The sequence below is a fragment of the Misgurnus anguillicaudatus genome, chromosome 7 (assembly GCF_027580225.2).
Source record: "Misgurnus anguillicaudatus chromosome 7, ASM2758022v2, whole genome shotgun sequence".
Lineage (NCBI taxonomy): Eukaryota > Metazoa > Chordata > Actinopteri > Cypriniformes > Cobitidae > Misgurnus > Misgurnus anguillicaudatus.
This window is the reverse complement of record NC_073343.2, coordinates 28,705,280-28,732,121: the sequence shown is the minus strand read 5'-3', so window position 1 is coordinate 28,732,121 and position 26,842 is coordinate 28,705,280. Positions and strand designations below refer to the sequence as shown.

Here is a 26,842-nt window from a genome sequence, read left to right as displayed (position 1 = left end):
CATCCGTGACCTCTTGACGTGATGACGTATTACGCAAGGTCGCGCTGGCTCGTCACACAGCCGGAGGAATAAGAGAAGTTGTGGTTTAAAAGTGCATATTTTTTATTTTTCTTGCCAAAAATGACAATCGTTTCGCTAGATAAGACCCTTATAAGGTAAGGTAAGGTATTTTTATTGTCATTCTGTACATGTTGACACATGAGAACGAAATATGTACTCAGGATCAGCAGCGTAAAAAAGATAATTAACATACAATGTACATAAACTAATTAAATCATAATTTAATAGACTAAAATTATTTTAAAATAACATATTTAATAAAAATAATGCCTCGTATGGGATCATTTAGAGTCAGAAACTGGAATTTCAAACTGCATTAAAACAGTTAAGTGTTGGGGCCCATTAAAGTCCATTAAAATAAAAAAAAATCCTGGAACATTTTCCTCAAAAAATATCTTCTCGACTGAATAAAGACTGAACATTTTAGATGACATGGTGGTGAGTAAATAATCTGGATTTTTTTTAAGAAAATTGACTAATCCTTTAATGGTTTACAGCTGCTCAACCACAATTTTTTTATATTTTCAGTTTTTCTATATTTCTAAAAGGAAATTAAAATTTAAATCCAGATGAGTTTCTAAAAGCAAAAGCTTTTTGTGATTATAGACTTCCTCAGAAATTCAGCCTTCAGAAATCTACACAATATTGGTCATTTTTCATTGAAGAACAAGTTGTAAAGGTCATGCAAGCTGAAACAGTGTGTTACAGTACAGTTACAGTTAGTCTGTACCCTGTTTGTACGTCTTTAAAGGTGCACTGTGTAACTTTTAGAAAGATCTGATATAAATGCAATATAATATAATATACATACAGTGGTGTATAAAAACCTTACATAATGAGTTGTATTGTTTTTATTACTTTAGAATGAGCCATTTTTATCTACATACAGTACACTGCGTTCTCTTATCATAATGAAGAGTCACCTTCACCTAACAGGCCTGAGGACACGTACCTGTACCACTGGCTGTGTTGTATTTAATGACAGGAGAGTTGGCACTGCCGCTGTCTGTGGTGCAGGTAACCTGAAAGACAAAAGCTGGGGATAGGAAAAAGAGAAGAGCAATGAATGAGAATCAATGAGTTTTAGAGAAGAAAGCAACAGTGAAGCAAAGTCTGCCCACTTTTTTGTTGCAATCGATTCCAAAAGTATATCCTACTAATCATTTTATTCATAATGATTTTAAGGTATTAACAAAAAAATAAGAACGCCCACATAAATACTTGGGAATGTTGGGAACAGTCCCATCAATAACTGACTTAATAATCAATAATCTATGTAACAAGCTTAATAATATCATACTTTTATCCGAAGCGCGTGGGATGTGTAGAGTGCTGTGGAAGCCGCTGTAGATGCGCAAGTTGCTCTCGATTAGAGTGAATTCTCTCAATGGGCCGTTCAGTGAGAAAGAGTCGCTCCAGTCCACATACAGTATGGTGATGTTACTCTGCACCACAAACGGCTTCTTAAACTGAGGGGCTTTAAGAATAAAGAATTTGTGTCATTTCATAAAATGAGATATTGCATTGTATTTGTAAAGTATGTGAGAGAGTTTTTACGATCTTGCAGCGTGGCGACGGAGACCCAGTCAGACACAGTGCTGCCCATGTTATTGTAAGACACCACACGAAGATCATAACTGGCATACGGCAGCAGGCCTGTGATGTTGAAGCTCCGCCCCATCCCAAAAAACTTGATTTCCACTGGACCACTGGCACAGGATACAGCGACGGGCTGCAGCGGCTGAGGACATCCGGATCGTACGTGGAGCTCACAGCTGGAGCGATGGGGGTGAAATATGGGAAGATAGTTGGCATATAGTTATACAGTAGTTATAGGCTTTATAAACAGTAGTATAGATACTGTATAATAATTTCTTTCTTACAATACTTTCACCTATTCCAGTTTAAAGATGCCATGGAATCGAAATGAAAAATTCATTTTTTTAATGGAATAATGTGTTTTAAATAATTGATTTATCTGTAACTTAATTGCAACATCCGTTTCATGCCGAATTTAATGCATTTTGGCTTTGTAGCATTGTAGACCCCTGCGTATATGGGCAGCAACCGGATGCAAAAGTGCTAAAGTGGTGTTTTTTATATCTACACACCAATGTGCTTTCACTGTTATGGCTATTTTTTTACTTTACAAAATAGGATTGTGCAATACTGTTATTTTCAGTTTTTCCTCCACCTGAAAGGGTCACCCTGTGATGTTTCGATCATTTACTGGTCACACGTCTTAATGTGATCCAAATTTAATGTGACCTTTAGAAAGCACCAAAATGCTAAATTTCTTAGCAAGAGCTTGCATTTTTGCTGGATTTGCATGCGTATGTCTGCTGCATTTGCATGCGTATGAATAGAAGTCAATGAAAAGTCCCATGTGATGTTTTTGGCTAAAAAAGATACAGCAACACCCAAAATCTCGACGGATGGGTGATGTTTATTTCCTGATCCTACCCCCAAACCCAACATTTCATGGGTTTCAAGCCGTGTTTATCCTAATCCTACCCCCAAACACAACAGTTCACGGGGTTTAAGCCGGTGCTGTATCCTATCTAGCCAGAACCGCTGTTTTTATTCTATCCTACCCCCAAACCAAACATTTCATGGGTTTTAAGCCGCTGCTGTATCCCATCTAGCCAGAACCGCTGTTTTCATCCTGATCCTGGGTTTTAAGCCGGTGCTGTATCCTATCTAGCAAGAACCGCTGTTTTTATTCTATCCTACCCCAAACCAAACATTTCATGGGTTTTAAGCCGTTGCTGTATCCCATCTAGCCAGAACCGCTGTTTTCATCCTGATCCTGGGTTTTAAGCCGGTGCTGTATCCTATCTAGCCAGAACCGCTGTTTTTATTCTATCCTACCCCCAAACCAAACATTTCATGGGTTTTAAGCCGCTGCTGTATCCCATCTAGCCAGAACCGCTGTTTTCATCCTGATCCTGGGTTTTAAGCCGGTGCTGTATCCTATCTAGCCAGAACCGCTGTTTTTATTCTATCCTACCCCCAAACCAAACATTTCATGGGTTTTAAGCCGTTGCTGTATCCCATCTAGCCAGAACCGCTGTTTTCATCCTGATCCTGGGTTTTAAGCCGGTGCTGTATCCTATCTAGCCAGAACCGCTGTTTTTATTCTATCCTACCCCAAACCAAACATTTCATGGGTTTTAAGCCGTTGCTGTATCCCATCTAGCCAGAACCGCTGTTTTCATCCTGATCCTACCCCCAAACTCAAAATTTTATGGGTTTTAAGCCGTTTCTGTATCCCATCTAGCCAGAACCGCCGTTTTTATCCTAATCCTACCCCCAAACCCAACGTTTCATGGGTTTTGAGCCATTGCTGTATCCCATCTAGCCAGAATCAAGGTTTTTATCCTATCCTACCCTCAAAACCAACATTTCATGGATTTTAACTGTTGCTGTATCCCATCTAGCCAGAACCGCTGTTTTTATCCCAATCCTACCCCCAAAACCCAACATTTCATGGGGTTTAAGCCGTTGCTGTATCCCATCTAGCCAGAACCGCCGTTTTTATCCTAATCCTACCCCCAAACCCAACGTTTCATGGGTTTTGAGCCATTGCTGTATCACATCTAGCCAGAATCAAGGTTTTTATCCTATCCTACTCTCAAAACCAACATTTCATGGGTTTTAACTGTTGCTGTATCCCATCTAGCCAGAACCGCTGTTTTTATCCCCAGGGTTTCTGCAGGTCTCACCAAGTCTAATTTAAGACTTTTTAAGACCTTTTTAAGACCATAAGGAATTAAATTTAAGACCTATATCACGGCAATGAAGTCCAATTTTATAGTCCAGTGTGAATTTGTTTTTAGAACCTTTTTATCTTTATTAACAAAAAACAGTATTTTCTAGGGGTGTGACAAGACACTTGTTCCGCAAGATGAAATGAGACTGGTTCACAAGAATAAGATCAGAAAAGATTTTTACACTTTGCTGATATTACAAGTTTTTCACCTAAAAAGTCATACGAAGTTTTAAGAAATCCCCAATGATAAAATATATGAAGAAAAATAGCATTATAATTAAGTAAAATCACATAATTTTACAATGTTTTACCCAATCTAGGGGTTTCACTAACAATTATTTTGGTAAGGATGATGATTAAGTAATCTGATATTTTTTGGTAATAAAAATAGAGCTAAATGGGCCAAAGCATTTACGATGACAATAGTGATGAGACAATAATAATTGGTTCAAATAATGTATAATGTGCATAAAATAAACACATGGTTTTATGTAACAACAATGTTAAAATATTAGGTGTGGTTACCCAGATTAAACCTGGACTAGGTCTCATTTATATTAGGACATTTAAGGATTTTTTTTTTTTTTAAATATAACTTACAAAATACATTACTGGTGTGCATCTTGAGTCAAAACATTGGCAGTGAAATATTTTATGGCAAAAATAGAAATAATTAAATTGATGAGACCAAGAGTAAGGGAAAGAGTGTAGTAGATCCACCCTCCGGAGCAGAAGGGGGGCTAATGCACCTATAAGCTCAACCGCCATTGAAAGAAAAAAAGAAGACAGGCTTCGTTCGTTTTTGGACTCCAACGTTTATCGGATGTCTGATGGAGCAGAAGCCGTGGTGCTTAAAACTGCTGATGCAGATGTTTAGCATGACGTGGTGCTCTTTAGGGCTACTGCTGTAGGCACAACAGAACGGAGAAATGCCGGATGTTTTTAACAGGTTTCTGCAGCGGCTTTATGTTTCTTACATTGCATGTGTGACACTAAAGCTTTGATGCCCATTGTTCTGAGTTTTAAAACTTTCTTGCAAAATAAACAACGGACCCCGTTCAAAAATCAGGGTTAAGTAACCAGTTTTCATTAAATGTGCACTTCCCCAAAGCTAAAACTCACTCTTTTCTCCTTTTGCTTACCCGGTCTACGCACTTTAGCGAACTCCCCGCAAATTTGTGCTTTAGTAGATTCCACCTATTCAGTTTTTCCTGACACATGAGACGAACATGTATAAAACAGGTACAATCTTCTTGTTGGTTGGACAACATTTTAAGACCTTTGATACCCGGATTTAAGACATTTTAATGCTTATTAAGGCCTTATTTTCATACTACGGAATTTAAGACGTTTTAAGACTTTTTAAGGATCCGCGGACACCCTGTATCCCAATCCTACCCCCAAACCCAACATTTCATGGGTTTTAAGCCGTTGCTGTATCCCATCTAGCCAGAACCGCTGTTTTATCCCAATCCTACCCCCAAACCCAACGTTTCATGGGTTTTGAGCCATTGCTGTATCCCATCTAGCCAGAATCAAGGTTTTTATCCTATCCTACCCTCAAAACCAACATTTCATGGGTTTTAACTGTTGCTGTATCCCATCTAGCCAGAACCGCTGTTTTTATCCCAATCCTACCCCCATACCCAACATTTCACGGGTTTTAAGCCGTTGCTGTATCCCATCTAGCCAGAACCACTGTTTATATCCCAATCCTACCACCATACCCAACATTTCATGGGTTTTAAGCCGTTGCTGTATCCCATCTAGCCAGAACCGCCGTTTTTATCCTAATCCTACCCCCAAACCCAACGTTTCATGGGTTTTGAGCCATTGCTGTATTCCATCTAGCCAGAATCACGTTTTTTATGCTATCCTACCCCCAAACCCAACACTTCATGGGTTTTAAGCTGTTGCTGTATCCCATCTAGCCAGAACCGCTGTTTTTATCCCAATCCTACCCCCATACCCAACATTTCATGGGTTTTAAGCCGTTGCTGTATCCCATCTAGCCGAACCGCTGTTTTTATCCCAATCCTACCCCCAAACCTAACCCTAAACCGTTACTGTATCACTTCTAGTCAAAACCCGATGTGACCACAGCATCCGTGCCAGAGACCAAGGATCTGTGCTTCCCATGCATAGGTAAATAACTCGTAGATTTACTTCCCAATAAATGTAAAACATTCTGGCTCTGTCACACTATCAAAACATTGTTCTGTTTGGGCTTCTCGACAAACTAGACAGACAGACTAGACAAGACCTACGGCACGGCGCATTCACCAAACCCGTTTGACTGTCATTGTTTTCTTTACCTTTCAATAATGCCATTGGGCTGAAGAGGCATGTCCCACTCCACCTGAACCGAGCGGGAGGTGATGGTGACCGGGCGCGGTGGGGGTTGCTGGGCCGGTGCAGAGGCCTGGGTGCGGAGCTCACTCGTGGGGCCTCGGCTGCAGCACATGAAACAGGTGCAAGCCTCCACCCCTATAGAGTACACTGTGAAGGGGCTAAGACCGTGAAGAGTCTGCTGATGGGACGTCCCCTCAGAAAGCTCAACAAACAGACAGGAAGGTTTCAATTATTTCTATGCTAGAGTAAAATAATCATTTAAACGTATGTGTTACTGTTAAAATATTGAAATTTAGGATATAGTCTTATAATCTAATGATGATATAAGGAACATCAATTGGATTTCGATCTTTGACACAACATTACTCAGTCAATATTACAGATATCAAAGGTTATTTTAACAAATGTTCTTCACATTATGTAGGATGATTTTAAACAGTAAATCACAGACATGTCATGTATTATTTTTATATATTGTGTACCAGCTGGTACGAGTCCTTGTTCTGTGTGAAGACTCTGTACAGGCTGACGATGCCATTTGGTTTGGCAGGTGGGCTTATGTCCACCACAGCTGAGGTGGCATGGATGTGCAGGAATTTGGGTGGGCTTACTCCCTCTGGAGGAGCCGGACCTGTGCGACCCTGAGCCCAGGGGCTACCGGTACGACCGGCGGAGTTTACAGCAAACACCTAAAATGATGTTTAAAGCGACACATTAACTACTTTTAATACTTTATGCAATTATTTATATAGTAAAAATACATTTGATTTGTACACTTTCAGAAAAAAGGTACAAAAGTTGTCACTGGGTCAGTACCTTTTAAAAATGTCCTAATATGTAACATTTTGGTGCAGATATGTACCTCTGATGATACATTCACATGGGACAGAAGTGTTAACACTTGAAGGAAGGCGTGTCTGAAGCATAGCCAACAGCCAATCACAGTGGCCACTACACATGCTCCGGTCTTTTCCATAAACGTAATTGCCTGGCTCTGCCTAGGTTATTTGCATAGGGCGATCTGATTGGCTGACGCACACTTTGTCACTTGAAAAGTTGAGAAATGTTCAACTTCTGCCACGAGCAACGGCAGTGACTCGGCGCAGACGGATCCACAATTCAGTTTGGCAAAGCATGATGTCACCCATTAAAAGTCAATGGAAAGCGTCAACGCTTACGCCCCGTGTAATTGTACCGTAAGGTACCAATGTGTACCTTTGAGGGACTAATATGCACATTTTGGGTACAAAAGTGTACTTTTTGAAAAGGTACTGCCCCAGTGACAACTTTTGTACCTTTTTGTACTTTTTTTCTGAGAGTGTATAGGACAAGTATATATCAAAGTGCTTTAAATGAGTGAATATAAAGGCATTTTGTAAAAGTTAGATAGAAGGAAATACCAAATAATTTGATCTAATAATTCATCTAATTATGAGATTAGGATCAACAAAATATAATTTTAACCATTAATTTGACTATAATTCCAATTTTGACATGGTCTCAGTCTGTAATAAAGACACAAGGTTATATTTTCAAAGGCAGGGTCACATTTCTCCACCCTGCACCTGTATTGGATTACTGTTTAGTTCAGCATTGTTTTTTCAGAACAGATCTTTGACTTGAAAACAACTTTGTGGAGCTTTACAACGCAAAGTTACTGTACAGATGTAAAGACGCCTTACACCTGCAGTCCGATATAAAGCCGGATCTGATACCGACACCGGCTCTGATGTGCCCCGGCAGACAGAACGGAGACACAACACCTTTCACTTCTTAAAAAAGAAGTCACCTTCACCTGATGGTCCGGCCTGGCGCCTCCGCGAAGGGAAACCGAACAACTCTAAGGAGTCAGAAGTCCTCCACCTTCTGAGCCCTGCTGTCATTAATAGCCGAAAACATCGGCATCCATTACAGAATCGCTCGGCTCTGAATCTACATGAAAATTAAATTTCACCTTCATCACGGAGTAAATGAACACATGGAGAGGTGAAGTTATCTTATTTACTAGACGAGCTGTTTGTATAATTACACGGGAAGAGCGGCGAAAGGTCAGGTGGGGTCGCTATTTGCATGGGTAAGTAATTTGTAGATTGTCAGTTGTGATCGTGCGGGCAGATGGATGTTCCTGTGGATAGGGTTAAATTAGCTTCAATAATAGGCAATTACACTGTGATCAATCCAGATGATAGATCTAAGTGGCAATACGCGAGGACTGCATGAGGCGCTGGCTCATTTCACATTCCTACCCGAATCCTTCCCGCTGCCAAAGTGACGACTAGACGTGTCAGGGTGTTGGGAGGGGTAACGGAGGTTCAGTGGGGTGGGTTCACAGAAACAGCATCTTGTCACCCAAAGAAAGAAAAGGTCCAGGGGTAACCGATGCTACACTGCAAAAAATGTCTTGTTTTCAGTAAAAATATAAAAAGTTCTTAAATTAAGATGCTTTTTTGATGAGCAAAACGGCCCAAGAAAATAAGTCTAGTTTTTAGACCAAAAATATCAAATTTAATTGATTTTGTGCATGAAACAAGCATAAAAATCTGCCAATGAGGTAAGCAAAAAATTATTGAACATTTTTCCTAAACACTAAATTACTAAAATTCAAGAAAATTCGCATAACCCATTGGCAGATTTTTTTTGCTTGTTTTATGTACAAAATCACTTAAATTTGATATTTTTGGTCTAAAAACTAGACTTATTTTCTTGGGTCGTTTTGCTCATCAAGAAAAAGCATCTTAATTTAAGAATTTTTAGATATTTTACTAAAAACAAAACAAAAAAAAACAAGACATTTTTTCTAAAAAAATATATTTTTTTGCAGTGTACAATCACAGAAAAACAATGGGAAATTCTGTTTCCCTGTTTAGCTAAGGTAACCCGACCCCAACCATAACCTAACCCCACCCCTAAGCATAGGCCTAAATAGGGGAAACATAGGAATTCTCCGGAACACCGGGAACAACCACGACACAAGCACGATAAAGTCCTCACCAATAAATCATTTCGATTCCTGGATACAAATTTTGTGAAGAGATATGGGCGCTACATTTTCAAGTGGAGTCGGTCAGGACATTTTAGTGCCCTTGTGTGAGGCACAGACGTTTTATAGCTACCCAAGCACTTGCATACAGAGCTGTAATTAACGCGGGAAAATAAAAGTATTTCATGAGCGAGCGCTAATGGATTTGGGCGGACACGGCGAGGGCCGAATCTGCCCGGTGACAGCTCCTCATTGGCCGTGGCCACGCCCCAGTCATGGACGCGGGGCCAAAAGTTCTCGTTTCTGTTATGAGCACTAGACTAATTAAGTTTTGACATTAAAGTGTCAATAAAATATGTAGCCTCTTAACATGGGGATGGCTTTGATTTCGCCCTTGTGTGAGAACTAGTGAAATGAAAGAAAACGAAGGATGTATATTAGTCTTGTTTGTCGAAATACATCTTTTCGATGACTACACACATCCAATGTAGTTAGCAACATCCCTGGGGGCAGCCAATAGACATTAAAAGGTCTTTCCAATACTACATTTGGGAGGCCTAACAGCTAACTGGATGGCTTCGATCGTAATCGTCAGCATGCACCCGGGCCCAGATTAATGGCCCTGTCGCTTGTCCGTCATCACTCAGCTCCGCCCGTCGGCTGTCATAAATTACCGCTCATAAATAAGATGGAACAATCAGGCAAACTCTATCAATTTCGCCCTGATCAGCCCACGCCTCTCAGGCCTGACAGTCAAATGCTAATGTTATTTTGCTGCAAAGGCTAGGCTGTCAATTAAAGAAAGGTCTCGTAAGGGGATGGAGGTGCGATGAATATAGTGAGTTAGATTAAATGCCTGTCTATGTGAATGAGAGAGTGTAGATGAGCGTAACATTTAACACGGCTGCGACAAATAATCATGCTAATTTAATATTACGCGAGGACTGGAGTATTTAAATCACGCTTTGTTTCATGATTATGCTAAACTATTGTGCATAATATGAATACAGTATCACAAAGTCTTAACGAATTTGCATTTACAGAGTTTAGATTTTTACACAGAATTCCTACAAGGGGTCTCATTTATAAAACTGTGCGTAGGGTCCTTAGTAAAAGTCTACGTACGCACAAAAGCCGAAAATGTCATTATATAAGTAAGACTTCTAAAACAAAGCAATGTTCACTTTATAAATCACAGATCATCTGCAAGTGTGCGTACATGAATCATCCTCAGATCCCACCTTGCAAGCCTATTCTCCCTTCAAGTTTGTTTTTTTATAGATCATAATCTTTGCGTGGGAACTGTTGTACGCATGTTTCCAGCCCTGTTTTGTGCATACGCACGCTTTATAAATGAGACCCCAGAATATCATAAGAGACAAAGTCGTGGAATGCCCTAGCAACTACGCAGCAATCCACTCAGAACACCTTAGCAACCACATGGCAACACTAGACGTCCCACTGCAAAACCTCATTTCAAGGAGGTAGCTCATCAACCCCCCCCCCCAAAAAAAAACAACAACAACTATTATAATTTATACATTAATATATTATGTTATATTATAACTTTAATATTCAGCTAAGCTACTGAAACCAACAACACATAATGAATGAATGACACCTAAAAACTCATTTGTGACTCTTGTTAAAGGGATAGTTCACCCCAAAATATAAATTTTTTCATCATTCCCTCAAGTTGTTCCTGAATAAATTTTTTTTGTTCTTTGTAATCAAGCTGGGGCGCCATTGACTTCCATAGAAAAAAAAACCACTATGGAAGTTAATGGTGCTCCAAAACTGTTCGGCTCAAATTATCTTCCTTAGTGTTCAGCAGAACAAAGAAATTTATACAGGTTTGTAACAACTTTAGGGTGAGAAAATGATAACAGAATTACATTTTTTTAAGCAGGGGTACACTTTAAAGTATTTATAATGCTGCGTTCAGACCAGCCGCGGTAGAGGCGTCAAGCGCGAGTGATTTCAATGTTAAGTCAATGTAAAAATGCGTTGACGCACATCTGGAGGCCTCATTCGCAAGTCTAGTTGGCGCGAATTAAGTGTTGGCGCGGCAAACGCGCAGGTTGAAAAAAAATTTGAACTTTGGCGGCAAAACGCGCAGTGTTAACCAATCAGGAGCTTGCTCTAGTAGTGACGTGATTACAGGAAGCGAGCGGAGTCGCATAAGCCCCTCCCATGATGCAAATTTCCATGTGAATGTCTCGATGACTAGAATTTCATGCACGGCTTTTTTATGCACGAATGAAGCCAGTACACTCAAAATGTTTAAGCAGCAAACTAGACGCGGTAGATGCGAATTTGATGCCTCTAATGCAGCTACACTGCAAAAAATAATTTTCAAGAAAAAATGTCTTAGTATTTGTTCTTGTTTTCAGTAAAATATCTAAAAATTCTTAAATTAAGATGCTTTTTCTTGATGAGCAAAATGACCCAAGAAAATAAGTCTAGTTTTTAGACCAAAAATATCAAATGTAAGTGATTTTGTGCATGAAACAAGCCAAAAAATCACATGGGGTAAGCAAATTTTTCTTGAATTTAGTGTTAAAGAAAAATGTTTTCATGATTTTTTTGCTTACCCCATTGGCAGATTTTTTTACATGTTTCATGCACAAAATCACTTAAATTTGATATTTTTGGTGTAAAACTAGACTTATTTTCTTGGGTCGCTTTGCTTATCAAGAAAAAGCATATTTTTACTGAAAACAAGACAAAAATACTAGGATTTTTTTTCTTGAAAATAATTAATGAAAAAAATCTCTATGAATTTCTTACTTAGTATTTTTGTCTTGTTTTCAGTAGAAATATATAAAAATTCTTAAATTAAGATGCTTTTTTCTTGATGAGCAAAATGACATAAGAAAATAAGTCTAGTTTATAGACAAATAATAAACAATTTAAATAAATTCAAACTTAAAACAAGCAAAAATATCTGCCAATGGGGTAAGGAAAAAAACTCTAAAAATAAGTTTTCTTTTTTTTAAACACTTAATTTAAGCAAAAAATTTCACCCCATTGGCAAATAATTTTGCTTGTTTAAAGCACAAATTCACTTAAGTTGTATAGTTTTTGTCTAAAAACTAGACTTATTTTCTTAGGTCATTTTGCTCATCAAGAAAATATATCTTGATTTAAGAATTTTTAGATATTTTTACAGAAAACAAGACAAAGATACTAAGTAAGTAAGTCATTTTCTGCAGTGAATAATTAATGTACAGTAGTATATGTCTTGTTTTTTGGTCACTGTCATTTCAGCTACAGTGAAAATTAACTACAGTGGTAGACAGAGAGAAAGAGGTTAATTGTAAGCCCACCCACAGCAAGAAACAAACACCAAAAAAATAAAAATAAACTAATAATTATTAGAAAAGAGATCAATCAGGATACCCCTTCTGTCAATTTCTTGCTTTGTCTTGTCGCTCTAAAATAAAAAAAATATTTAAACCTGACCTCTCTAACTCGCACGCTTTCAAATAATTGATTTCTGGGATATTTTACATCATTTGCGGGCATCAGGAAGCCCTTATCAATATACAAAATACTCTCGGAAAGTCTGGGAGAGGTGGGATGTCTGCAACACCCTGGCAACCATTAACAATGCTCTAACATTATAAAGGCATGGACAAGCACCTAGCCAATTTTGTTATTTTTTGTGCAATAAAGTAAACCCCAAATCTAAAATTTAATGTTGGTTAAACTTTATTTTAAGATGTCCTTTTTTGGTTTATGGTTAGTTGCATGTATTTATGCATAATTTACTGTTATTACTATAACTGTAAGTGAGTACATGCAACGTATGTAAAAAAGACACTTGTGTAATTCAAATCAATTAATAAACAAATTGATAAAATAAGAAACAGCTACGTGACCTGGTATTCGTAGGCTGTGTAGGGCAGGAGTCTGTCGTCATGACAAGAGGTTGAGGAGTTCCGGTACACCAATGTAGCCGTGGAGTGTGTTTTTACATCTGAAACCTGTCTCCGGTACAGCTCATAGTGCAAAAGTTTCCCATTAGGCTCAGCTGGGGACGACCAAGACACGAGGAAGACAGTCTGTATGCCTTTAGTGTTAGTCTGTAACTCTAGCAGTGGAGCAGATTGTCCACTAGGGGGCGACTCGAGCGTCTGTACAGAGGACCAGTCACTGGCTGCGCACCCTAACAGGGTGCAGGCTTCCACTCTCACCTCATACCTGCAAAAAATAACAAAATATATATGCATACATAGATAGATAAACAATTGATGTCACATTGTATCCAATGTGCAGTTGTGTAGTTTGAAGTGTTAGTACACAAAATGGTTGCATCTGATTTTGTGTTTTAGAAAGTGGCCTATAATTATAATGTTTTTGTAGAACTGATTTTTTTTATAATATAAAAAATATAAATCATTATGCCAATAAATGAGTGCATTTTATTTTTCAAAACATTCAGTACAGACAACGAACTGTCTCCTCTTTCAGAAGGTCACCGGCGAGGGTCTGAAGGAGAAAAGGGATGAAAGAAAAGCAGGAGAATAAACTGAAGGTCGTCTGAAAGAGGCAATGAGTTGCGAGTTGATAATGTTGATGAACCATTATCATCGCCCACTTATCTAGATTTCACTTCAACATACGTATACAGAGCCAGACTTTGGTCATCCCTCATTTGAGTACCTCCTTCTTTTGACCGTCTTTATCTATGCCGAGTGAAGAAGTCAAGGTCCCTTGCACTAACATTCTCCCTCTCTCTCCTTTTCTCCTTTCATTTGGCTTTATCGGTGTATCTGCTTTTAATAAAACAATGACAAGGCTGACACATACCGTCCTTTTCTATTAATTTTTTAGACTAAATAAATAAAACTCCTTATTTTGAAGATTGTCAAATATAGTAAGTAGGGTAACTTTATAAATAAAATTCACCATGACAAAAACTGAATAAATGATGATGACTGACAGGCGCATTAGTGGCCAAATGTTAAGTCCAATAATTGTATTTTAATTTTAACATTTATAAATATAAATATTAAAATAATATAAATATTTGTATTTTAAATATTAAATATTTTATTTATAATATACAGTATGTATTTATTATATTTATTTTATGCATTAAAAATGCTGTATGGATGTTGCATTGGAGTGTTTGAAGTATAAACTATAGCTCAGCTTTGAGAACTGAGGAGGCTTGGCAAAAAATGACAACACGTGCAAAGTTTATAAAGACATGGGTCAGGACAATGACTACAAAATATTACCACAAAATAGATCAAATTATAGTCAATGTATGCTTTATTACCTGTGAGCTTTTGGTTTTCCTATGCATTAATTGTATTTTCAAATAAAACCTTCCAAAATACAACATGGTTTGCCTTAAATATTACTATTTTGTCCAAAGAAATACCAAAAAATTTAGTGTTTTGTCCTTTTTATATCATACATCTTATTTATAAATTTAATCTAACACGAGGGGGCAAATATTGCAAATATTTTCCTCCCGGACATGACTTTTGGTCACTAATGCACATAATTTCTGGTATTATAATTTTTTAACGCTACAATCAACAAAACATCAACCCTAAACAATTTTTTTTCAACAATTCTTTAAAAAATTAAGGGGCGGTTTCCCTGACAGGCATTAGACTAGTTCTAGACTAACATAAATGTAATGCAGGGTTCACACCAGATGCGGTAGTGGCGGCAAGCGCGAGTGATTTACATATTAAGTCAATGCTAAGACGCGATTAGGCATCCTGCGGCTCGGTACGCGCGGATGGCGCGTTCAGTGCGAATTGAGCGTTGTCGCCGGAAACGCACGAGTTGAAAAATCTGAACATCGGATTTCCGTGCCGCGTTAACCAATCAGGACCTTGCTGTAGTAGTGATGTGATTACAGGAAGCGAGCAGAGTCTCAGCGGAGTCGCAGAAGCCCCTCCCATGACGCGAATTTTCGAGTGAATGTCTCAAATGACTAGAATTTTACACGCGTGAAGCGAGTAAACTCAAATTTTCAAGCGTCCAACTATGCGCGAATAGCGCTTTTTTGCCGCCTCTGCCGCGGCTGGTGTGAATGCACCATAAGAGCTGTCCAAACTGAAAACAACTTGCACTGACATATCTTAAAATACATAAGTGCCCTTTGTTTTGCCTCAAAATGCACACCAGTATATGTTTTTAGTAAGGCATGTTTGTTAAAACTAGTTTTAAATTAAGGCCTAGTCCTGGCTTAAGCTTATCCCTGTCTGAGAAACCACCCCTAAATGTATTACTACACCATACTGGGATTTTTACCTGTAATAGGGCTTTAGTGCAGTGAGTAAGAAACTTTGGCTCTGAAACGCATTGTGATGGGAAGCAAAACTGACACGTTTCACGTTCAGCTCAGCTGGGTCCCTTTTGTAAAGCGAGTAGGTAATGATGATCCCATTGGGTCGTGCTGGGGGGTCCCATCGTACCACAATACTAAATGGCTCTAGAGCCTGCAATTTTGGTGGGGCAACACCAGAGGGTGCTGAAGCCTGAGTCGTAGCCACTGCTGGTGGGCTTGTGACTGCGCCTTGACTGTTATTGGCGGTGATGGTGTAGCTGTACTCTACGCTGGGAAGTAATGTGAAGTCGTGGTAACGAGTGTCCATTCCGGAATAAATGAGACTGCCGTTTCGATGGAGCTCGTACCCTGTGATTACTCCATTTGGTTGTAGGGGCTCACTCCATGTGACCTCCACCGATTCTGAACCTGTGACTTTAAGAGTCGGGGCGGGCATTCCTGAGGGCGGAGCTTCGGTAGTTCGGACAGAGATGGACGGACTTGCTGTGCATCCACCGTTGGTGCAGGCTGTTAAGATGAGGCTGTAGGAAACATATGGCAGTAAATCGAATACCTGCACGCTCAAGCGTTTACCACGGTAGACCTCTTCGTCATTCACTTTGAGAATATGTATCACTATCTCCCCATTCTGGACAGACGGTACAGCCCATGACACATTAAGGGAATGGGAAGTGATGTCAGACACCACAGGCGACTCCACGTTAGTAGGGGCAGCTTCTAACGTCCTGATCCATGTCGGCAAACTAGTAACGCAGCCGGCCACAGTGCATGCAACGACTGTGTAACTGTAAAGAGTGTACGCTGTTAGATCCACATCTATGTAGTTACGAACACTCGAATCAAAGCTAAAATAATAGCCAATGTTGTCTCTCTGAATCCTGTAGGTGAGAACAACCCCATTGGGCTCCAAAGGAGGTGACCAAGATACGAAGAGTTCATGAGGTTTGCCATCTATATGACTGACAACCGGGGCAGCCAAACCTCTTGGAGGAGCTTGCCTGGTGTGAACCATGAGCCAGGGGCTATCGGTATATCCGGCCACATTTGAAACACGTACACGAAACTTGTACCTGCTCCAGGGTTTCAGGCCGGACATATTGTAAATAAAGTTGTTCGCTTGGGTGTTGTTCTCAGTAAAAACGATCTTGGCTCTCAAAGAGTCATCTTCTTCACTGCGTACCCTGCCGTCTTCAAGACTTACAGCCAGAACTTGGTACTGTACGATCTTGCCGTTGGGCTGGGCAGGTGGAGACCAGTGGAGCTCCAGACTGCGTGCTTGAATCTGCTGTACAATAGGTGCTGGCTGAGAGGCAGGAGGGGCTTCCTCGGTCATAACGCGCTGAGGTGCAGATCTCGTACAACCGGCTTCTGTGCAAGCTTCGAGAAGGAGCATGTACGCGGTGTAGGGTTCCAGGCGGCGGAAAAGGAACTGTCGCGCAAGACCACTGAACTCCAAGTTGCCCTCGTTGAAGATGTTGTACATCTGTGAATAGAAATACGTTAAGGAGGACTGATTGTGGAGTATTGCAATGTTACATTTGGGTGGTCAGAGTACCTTGATGACTCCATTTGGAAAAGCAGGTTCAGGCCACTGTAGTAGTAACGCTCGACCATGTTCTCTCTTCTCAATGCTGAAGTTAGCCAAACCACTGGGAGAAGCTTCAAGGGTTTGAAATGTGACCCAGGGACTGGAAACCAGACCAGCTCCATTAACTGCCTCTACACGCATGTTGTATGTGGTGTATGGCTCCAATCCAAATATTTGAGCCTGATAAACGTTGCCCTACAACAGAAAGCACACACATACAGTTAAATAAAGAAAAAAATACAGACAGACTCTCTATAATCCCTAAGCTAACAATTTTATTGAAAGAATGTTTCGCAATTTCCCATTAAGTTATAAAAACATTATTTTTGAATGTTCACGGAACGTACAAAGTGTCCAGTTTTGTATTAACGTTCTTCTATGGTTACAAACAATTTTATTCAAACTTATTAAAACCTACAAGTCTTTCTTTATATAAATGGTGTATTTACATTCTTGCTTGATTATAAAAACATTATTTAAAAACGTTATTAGAACGTAAAATTTTCTCGTTATAAAAGCATTGTATTAATGGTCTTGCTTGGTTATAAGAACGTCATTTAAAACTTTATTGGAAAAGTTTTCTGGTTATATAAACATTGTAATAACGTTCTTGCTTGGTTATAAGAACATTAGAACGTTTAATTCTCTCGTTACATAAAAGTTGCATTAACGTTCTTGCTTTGTTATAAGAACTTCATTTAAAACATTATTGTAACGTTCATTTTTTTTTGTTATATAAATGTTGTATCAACGTTCTTGCTTGGTTATAAGAACGTTATTAGAACATTCAATTCTTTTTTTATATAAACACTGTAATAACGTTCTTGTTGGTTATAAGAAGGTTATTTCAAAAGGTTATGGAACGTTCAATTCTCTTGTTATATAAACGTTGCATTAACGTTTTTGCTTGGTTATAAGAATGCTATTTTAAACGTTATTGGAACGTTTAATTCTCTCGTTATATAAACGTTGCATTAACGTTCTTGCTTGGTTATAAGAACTTTATAAGAACGTTCAATTCTCTTGTTATATAAACATTGTATTAACGTTCTTACTTGGTTATAAGAATGTTATTTAAAACGTTATTGAAACGTTTAATTGTCTCTATGTAAACATTGTATTAACGTTCTTACTTGGTTATAAGAACGTTATTAGAACGTTTTATTCTCTTGTTATATAAATATTGTATTAAAATTCTCTTTATATAAACATTGTATTACCGTAATATTCTTGCTTGGTCATAAGAATGTTATTAGAACGTTTAATTCTCTTGTTATATAAACATTGTATTGACGTTCTTACTTGGTTATAAGAATGTTATTTAAAACGTTATTGAAACGTTTAATTGTCTCTATTTAAACATTGTATTATCGTTCTTACTTGGTTATAAGAACGTTATTAGAACGTTTAATTCTCTTGTTATATAAATATTGTATTAAAATTCTCTTTATATAAACATTGTATTACCGTAATATTCTTGCTTGGTCATAAGAATGTTATTAGAACGTTTAATTCTCTTGTTATATAAACACTGTATTAACGTTCTTACTTGGTTATAAGAATGTTATTTAAAACGTTATTGAAACGTTTAATAGTCTCTATTTAAACATTGTATTAACGTTCTTACTTGGTTATAAGAACGTTATTAGAACGTTTAATTCTCTTGTTATATAAATATTGTATTAAAATTCTCTTTATATAAACATTGTATTACCGTAATATTCTTGCTTGGTAATAAGAATGTTATTAGAACGTTTAATTCTCTTGTTATATAAACACTGTATTAACGTTCTTACTTGGTTATAAGAATGTTATTTAAAACGTTATTGAAACGTTTAATAGTCTCTATTTAAACATTGTATTAACGTTCTTACTTGGTTATAAGAACGTTATTAGAACGTTTAATTCTCTTGTTATATAAATATTGTATTAAAATTCTTACTTGGTTATAAAATGTTATTTAAAACGTTGTTGGAACATTGTTTTGTTATATAAATGTTGCATTTACGTTCTTGCTTGGTTATATAATTACGTCATTTAAAATGTTAGAATGATCAATTCTCTCGTTATATAAACAATGAATTAATTTTCTTGCTTGGTTATAAGAGCGTTATTCAAAACATTATTAGAACACTGAATCCTCTCATAATATTATTTTTTTTATTAAAATAAAAACTTTGGTATTTTCTGTATGAAATTTATCTTTACATTATATTATACATTATATTTGTGCTTATGTATAAATCTTAAACTAACGTTAGTATTTATTTTGTTTTATTATTCTACAAATCAACAATGCCAGTGTCCATGTGTGATCACATGTAAATCGCTGTTCGTTTTCAACAGCACGGTTTGAATTTTTATTTAATTTGACCAGAAAAAAACACAAACATAATTCTCACAACCACCAATAAAACCACAGACCCCCTCTCTCTGCAGATTTTACATCCCAATCCATTACATCTTTGGGATGCGCTGGAGCATTTAAAAAGCTACCTTTTTACGTGGTTGAAAAATTGAGAACATTTGGACTATAAACCAGCAAACATATGCACATTGTCAATAGAGACAGCTGTTTCATTTCAGTTTATCTCAGCACAGAGACTTATATCCTGCCCCTAGATGGCAATGCTATCAAACACTTTCCCAAACACGTGCAGCGAGACATTAACAAGCAGGCGCTCGCTCATCCAGGGTTCTCAAGGCAGCCATTAAAAAGCGACTAAGAGAATTGATTTTTGTTATAGATTTCCAAATAAATGTTTATGGCACAGATCCCTAAAATGGGAAGTGTTTAAGTTTTGATTAAGAGAATCGGTTACGCTGTGTTTTGGGTAGCGCAGATCCAACACACATTAAAACCATCAAATTCTCAACGCTATAAACTTTCTCATGGGCTAAGTATATTAACGAGAAAACACTTATATACAATGAACATGATATAAACAATGTGTAAGACAATTTAAAGTAGTTCTAATAATTTTTATCAATTAGTTTTTTATTATATGCTTTTAAATGCAAATGTCAATTATAGCATGATTGTTTTTAAAGTTGTGAGCATCACAACCAATCACGTGTTTTTGTCATTTTCATTGTTAATATACTTGCATTATATTAATTTTATAACATAGCATTTGTTGTACAAATGCATTAATGGCACAAATGATAAAACTTTATTCTGATTCCTATTTGTAAGTATTTAGTCAACATTTATTATGGTGGTTTTTACATGAAGGCAGGTGGGTTTAGAAATGTAAGTAGGGGGGCCAAGGAAAAAGTCTGAGCACTCTATAATATTATATTGCTTTTAATGTCTGTTTGTGCGCACATTTCTGAGAGCTACACACTGCGCCCCTCTTAAAAAATTGGTACATGACGCCCCTGATAACATGCATGTGTGAAGTTTTATACAGAAGCCAAAACCAGTCAAATATCTTCTGTATGACAAAAGAACAGTTTACACTTTCTCCCGACTCAAAGCGGAATTCCTGTAATTGAGCCGGAAAGATGCCTTGCTGTTTTAAACATTAAAGGGAAATCCGAGTCTGGAGCACATTTAAAATTAGCTCAGAGAATCAGTCATTTGTAAAGGAAAAAAAGTTCCTCTTTCGAGCGAGCGCAGGTCTGGTGTCTCATCAGCGGCTTACATATGTGTGATTTTCTATGACAGCGCTGGGGGCTGCTTGGGCCAGGGGATGATTTTAATTAAGAATAACCATGTGGATTTGTCACAACAATTATGCTGATTAGATGAAAGTGGAGATTCCTGACCCTTCAAAGGTGTGGGACTGCTTCATTTGCATACAGTAGACGCACTGTCCCGGCCCGCCGCTGCTGACTTCAGCCCAAGCCGGAGCTTTTATTAGTATTATGCTAACAGCTACATCAAAAGGCATCAAATGGAGCCGTTGGCAAAGCATTTGTTTTAAGTCATGCTTAAAGTAAACTATACCTGGATTCTGTTAGATAATTTTTGATTTTATAAACTAGTTGTGTACTGCTTACTGAAAAAACAGTTAAAAAGATATTTGGATATACACTCCCTTAAAGGATTATTAGGAACACCATACTAATACTGTGTTTGACCACCTTTCGCCTTCAGAACTGCCTTAATTCTCTGTGGCATTGATTCAACAAGATGCTGATAGCATTCTTTAGAAATGTTGGCCCATATTGATATGATAGCATCTTGCAGTTGTTGGACATTTGTGTGATGCACATCCAGGGCACGACGCTCCCGTTCCACCACAACCCAAAGATGCTCTATTGGGTTGAGATCTGTTGACTGTGGGGGCCATTTTAGTACAGTGAACTCATTGTCAAGTTTAAGAAACCAATTTGAAATGATTCGAGCTTTGTGACATGGTGCATTATCCGGCTGGAAGTAGCCATCAGAGGATGGGTACATGGGGGTCATAAAGGGATGGACATGGTCAGAAACAATGCTAAGGTAGGTCGTGGCATTTAAATGATGCCCAATTGGCATTAAGGGGCCCAAAGTGTGCCAAGAAAACATCCCCCACACCATTACACCACCAGCCTGCACAGTGTTAACAAGGCATGATGGATCCATGTTCTCTGTTTATGTAAAATTCTGAATGTCTCAACAGAAATCGAAACTCATCAGACCAGGCAACATTTTTCCAATCTTCAACTGTTCAATGTTGGTCGCTTGTGCAAATTGTAGCCTCCTTTTCCTATTTTTAGTGGAGATGAGTGGTACCCGGTGGGGTCTTCTGCTGTTGTAGCCCATCCGCCTCAAGGTTGTGCGTGTTGTGGCTTCACAAATGCTTTGCTGCATACCTCAGTTGTAATGAGTGGTTATTTCAGTAAAAGTTGCTCTTCTATCAGCTTAAATCAGTGGGCCCATTCTTCTCTGACCTCTAGCATCAACAAGGCATTTTCGCCCACAGGACTGCCGCATACTGGATGTTATTCACTTTTCACACCATTCTTTGTAAACCATAAAAAAGGTTGTGCGTGAAAATCCCAGTAACTGAGCAGATTATAAAATACTCAGACCGGCCCATCTGGCACCAACAACCATGGCACGCTCAACCATCACCTTTCTTTCCCATTCTGACAGTTTGGAGTTCAGGGGATTGTCTTGACCAGGACCCCACCCCTAAACGCATTGAAGCAACTGCCATGTGATTGATTGATTAGATAATTGCATTAATGAGAAATTGAACAGGTGTTCCTAATAATCCTTTAGGTGAGTGTACATATACAAGTTAAATAAACTATGCTTTGCAAATCTTTTGTTTTCTTTTGTACCCTTGCGTTCCTGTAGCTCAGTTGGTAGAGCATTGTGTGAGCAGCACTAAATGTTGTGGGTTTTATTCACCACAGGAAACAGATATACTGCCATACTGGTAAAAATGAATACATTTATAGCTTAAATGCACTGTACGTCCTCTCTGTAGCTAACAGAACCCCATGATACACAAAATGCAAATAATGACATTCAAAACCTTTTGAAGATCCACACCTCTTGCCCCTATTCCTTTAAAGTACAACCACTCTATTCAGCTCATTCTTGCATGCACCTTTAGCTCTCAATTGTCGAGAGGGTCTACAGACCCCTTTTCAAACCATCTACCCTTTTGTTCTGCTGTAATGACAACGGGCTACGACCTGGTTGTTCCTGAGATGCCTGGACACCATTAATTATTTGCGCTTTAGATGTAAAGTTCTGTTCGGACGGCCTCAATCAGTCAGAGGGCTCTTGAATCAACGAGATGTTCTTCAGACCGGACTGGTGTCTGATGAAGCAAACCCTCATGCATGCAAACACACAAATGCCGAAAAGGAGAACAGTAGCATTTACCTCCTCGGAATCGGCCAAGTGTGGATGACAATCAGCACTATGAATGATAGATGCTGTATTTAGAAAACAGAAACGCAAGCATGCACAGTCAAGTATGCCACTAACTTCAGCTCTTTAAATCAGAAATGAGATTTAACAGGCACTACCAAAAGTGTTTTAGTCTAGTATTTCAAAACAAAAGCTGATTCTGGATGATATAGGACCCTGCCTGTGAAAACCCAGTTTAAGTTGTTTAAGTTGTGATTTATTGTTTTCTACATAAAATCCTAGACGTAAAGAAAATTCTGTGAATTTTTTTTTTACAAACCTTGCTGTGTTAGCGCAACTGTGTTACAGGAAAACACCACAGTTTTTCAATATTTTACTATGTTCTTACTTCAACTTAGACGAATTATAACATACCTATCTTTTTCAATGCATGCACTTAATCTTTGTACAGCGCTTTGTGAATGTGTTAGCATTTAGCCTAGCCCCAATCATTCCTTAGGATCCAAACAGGGATGAATTTATAAGCCACCAAACACTTTCATGTTTTCCCTATTTAAAGACTGTTACATATAGTTACACGAGTAAATATGGTGGCACAAAAAAAGTAGCGATTTTTTTAAGCGGATAAAAAATGAGAACCACACTGCACGGCGGAAGAGCACCCAGTTTGCAGCACTCCGACCTCTGTGCGCAGTAATATCATCACTGCTGACTACTCACCCTCTCGCTTAAACATACGTCAATATTACTGCACCTGAAGTCGAAGTGCTGACTGCTACTTTTTTACATTAATCAATTTGAAATTACAACTATTTTCAACTTTCTTGGTTAGTGAGGAGTTGCTATAAATTATAGAAAATAAAGTTAAAATAACTTAAAGGTGGGGTGCATGATCTCTGAAAGCCAATGTTGACTTTGAAATCACCTGCTGATTGGCTACAAGTGTGTTTTGGTACTCGGCCTGACTCCCTTTTCCAAAGCGTTTCTCAAAAATCATGCACCCCGCTAATTCAAATGTATTTTTATAATTTATATAAAACTGTTTGTAAATAACGTCTGCGCATGCCCACAGGGGGAACACGATTATGACATGATACAAACCCAATTTAAAGTTTCATTGGCCACATACATGTAATAACCACAGCTCAATATTCCATTGGCACATGTGCCACGCCCCCTATTAACACGTTTAAATCTCCAAGTATGTGTGTTTAGATGGTATAATGCCCCCAACACTTTACTCTCTGTAACAAGCCCTGTTTACCACCTAAAAGAAACTTTTGCCAACTCAAAGCAATCCACAATCAAAACCGTCGGGAGCTCCCATCCGTTTGTCCTTTCTGCAAATGGGCACAACTGTGTTTAACTACAGTAGTGCCCAAATAAGCCTCTCCGGGTTCCGCACGGATCATTCTGCTTCACTTCGACCGTGCGTACACGAAGCTACGGTCCAACGCGCGGCCATCATGTTTATGCACTCTTCAGTGTGTTCTTAATGATAAACTAACAGATTGTAAACATGCTGCCGATGTTCCAACACCCCCCCTTGTTTTTTTCTTCTGCATTTTTTAAACAATGTCCTTCATGTTAGAGTGGTTACAGGCAGCAGAAGGACATCATTAGAGCCATGGTTAAACTGTAATTTACACCATTAGGAAGGCAGGAGCAATTTTTATTGCCTAGTAAATTTCAACTCTGAAATATTTGGACCATATGGCTCAATTTGTGTAATAACCTTAATTTCTTGCACCCTTCAGGTTCGCCTGCATCTCCGCTTGCCACTCCGACAGAGTTGGGCTTCTGTGCGCGAAAGGCGAAGCGTCTACGGAGCGGCGGTGGAGATTAATAAGGTGTCACGTCCTGTTTGGGTGAAGGCATTGGAACAGCAGCCAGATGGTATCTTTGCAAATGACTGTCAGGGGTCCTGATCTAATCAATAGGATGTATTAATACATCTCCCATCGCTGGGGTTCTCATGGGACTGCTGAGCAACATCTGGAAAGATCAGGAGGGGGAGAGAGAGAGAGATAGTGAGCGAGAGAGAGAAAGAGAGAGCAAGAGAGATAGAGACAGAGAGTGAGAGCATGGTACGGAAAACAGAAAAGAGAGGAATGAGGAAGAGGGGGCTGAAAGAATGAGAAATCGCAAAATAGAGAGACAAGGAAAACAAAAAACTGGAGGAGTGACCAAAGGGAAGAAAAAGTGAAAGGAAAAGAAAGAGAGAGTAGTTTGGTGCTGGCTGTGACTGGGCCTGCCTAATATCTCATGTAGGCTTGATAAGTGTTTGGTAATGAGGGGCTTCTGCGCACATGGTGATGGAGGAATCTTTTTGCGGCTCAGACCGCCTGTGCTCTGTAGCCTCATTCAGTCCTGTCCCCACGATGTCCACATTAATCACACACACTGGCACGAGACACTGCACACAACACAGCCAGGGATCAATGGGATCAACCGGAAACCACCATTTTTTTCTGCGTAATTGCTATTGAGCAATATTACACCATCTGGTCCACAATCCGATTGGTTCACTCATCCTATTTGTCCACTATAGTTTCTAAATTTTAATCAAAGACAGAGAGACTTCATTTTTTAAAGGGGCCATGGCATGAAAATCTGACTTATTCATGTTTAAGTGCTATGATTGGGTCCCCAGTGCTTCTATCAAATTAGAAAATGTGAAAAAGATCAACCCAGTAACTTAGTAAAATAGGTCATTGAAAATTGGCTCTCCTTCTGATGTCATAAGGAGCTCTTATTATAATAATGCCACCCCTTAATCTGCACTATCCAACCACAGCACTGCCATTTAGTGCAGAGAAAAGCACAATTGAGTTTTAATTGCAACAAACCACCATCATTTGATTAGTGTTTGAATTTTATCAGCTCATTTGCATTTTAAAGGACACACCCAAAACGGCACATTTTTGCACACACCTACAAAGTGGCAATTTAAACATGCTATAATAAATTATTTATATGGTGTTTTGAGCTAAAACTTCACATATGTGCTCTGGGGACACCAAGGATTTATTTGACATCTTAAAGTCTTGTGCCATGGCCCCTTTAAGACATCACGGTTGCAGTGCAACAATACATTTAAGTACAGAGTAGTTATAATCAGTTCCTCCAAAAAAAACACGATTATACCATCGCACGATTCAATGAATAATCAGCCAAGTCCGCATATTTATGCGGCGGACAAATTTTTTTATATACACCGCACTTTCGCCGCATAAATTGCAGATTTCTGCGTGCAAAATATGCAGGGCTTGCACAATTTTATAATCCCCACATTTGCGTAGCAAAAAGTCACAAATATCTTAGCAGAAATTTGAAAAATTCTGCATTTCCTTTACACAAGTGCAGCCATGTCCCCTGTTGCCATGGGAACGTTATGAAGTGGCATAATTATGCAACGTGAATATCAATGAAAAGCTGAAAAAGTTGCAAAAGTTCCCGCAATTTCATCGCATAAAATTGCATAAATATCCTGCATATTCCATCACATTTTTTAAGAAAACGTGTCACAAGATCAAGGATTTTTGCCCGCAACAATCACAAAAAAACTCTGCGTTTTTCTGGAAGGACTGTATCATTACCAACATGTGAAGAGTTTAGATGCAAAACCCGCTAAGTGCGTCTGAAATGATTTCTTGTTAATAAGCATTTTTTATCAGACTCTTAATGGATTCTTCATGAACGTGCAAGGAACGGGACCCAAGTGCGGGTACATGATGAACTCAAAGGGGTTTATTAAACAGAAAAGCCCACGTGAGAGCAAAAGACAAAAAATCAACTGGTAACAATGACAAGACTATGACAAGAAAATACACCGTAACGAGACAACTTGACTCACTTGACTTTTTGACTTAAAGACAGAGTTGTCACACAAAGCAAACAACCAAAACAAAACGATTCAGCACAGGACAGAACACACTGGGGCCTTAAACAGG

The 26,842-nt window shown here is 38.6% G+C and overlaps 1 protein-coding gene across 1 annotated transcript in view; it reads right to left on the bottom strand.

The window, feature by feature from the left end:
* ush2a (Usher syndrome 2A (autosomal recessive, mild)) overlaps positions 1-26,842 on the bottom strand; it is a 328,621-nt gene that overhangs the window by 9,935 nt on the left and 291,844 nt on the right. Inside the window, 8 exon segments of the mRNA XM_055171788.2 lie at positions 1,013-1,096; positions 1,361-1,537; positions 1,618-1,835; positions 6,148-6,386; positions 6,667-6,873; positions 13,049-13,370; positions 15,447-16,966; positions 17,039-17,266. Of these exon segments, the coding sequence (XP_055027763.2) occupies positions 1,013-1,096; positions 1,361-1,537; positions 1,618-1,835; positions 6,148-6,386; positions 6,667-6,873; positions 13,049-13,370; positions 15,447-16,966; positions 17,039-17,266 (2,995 nt within the window).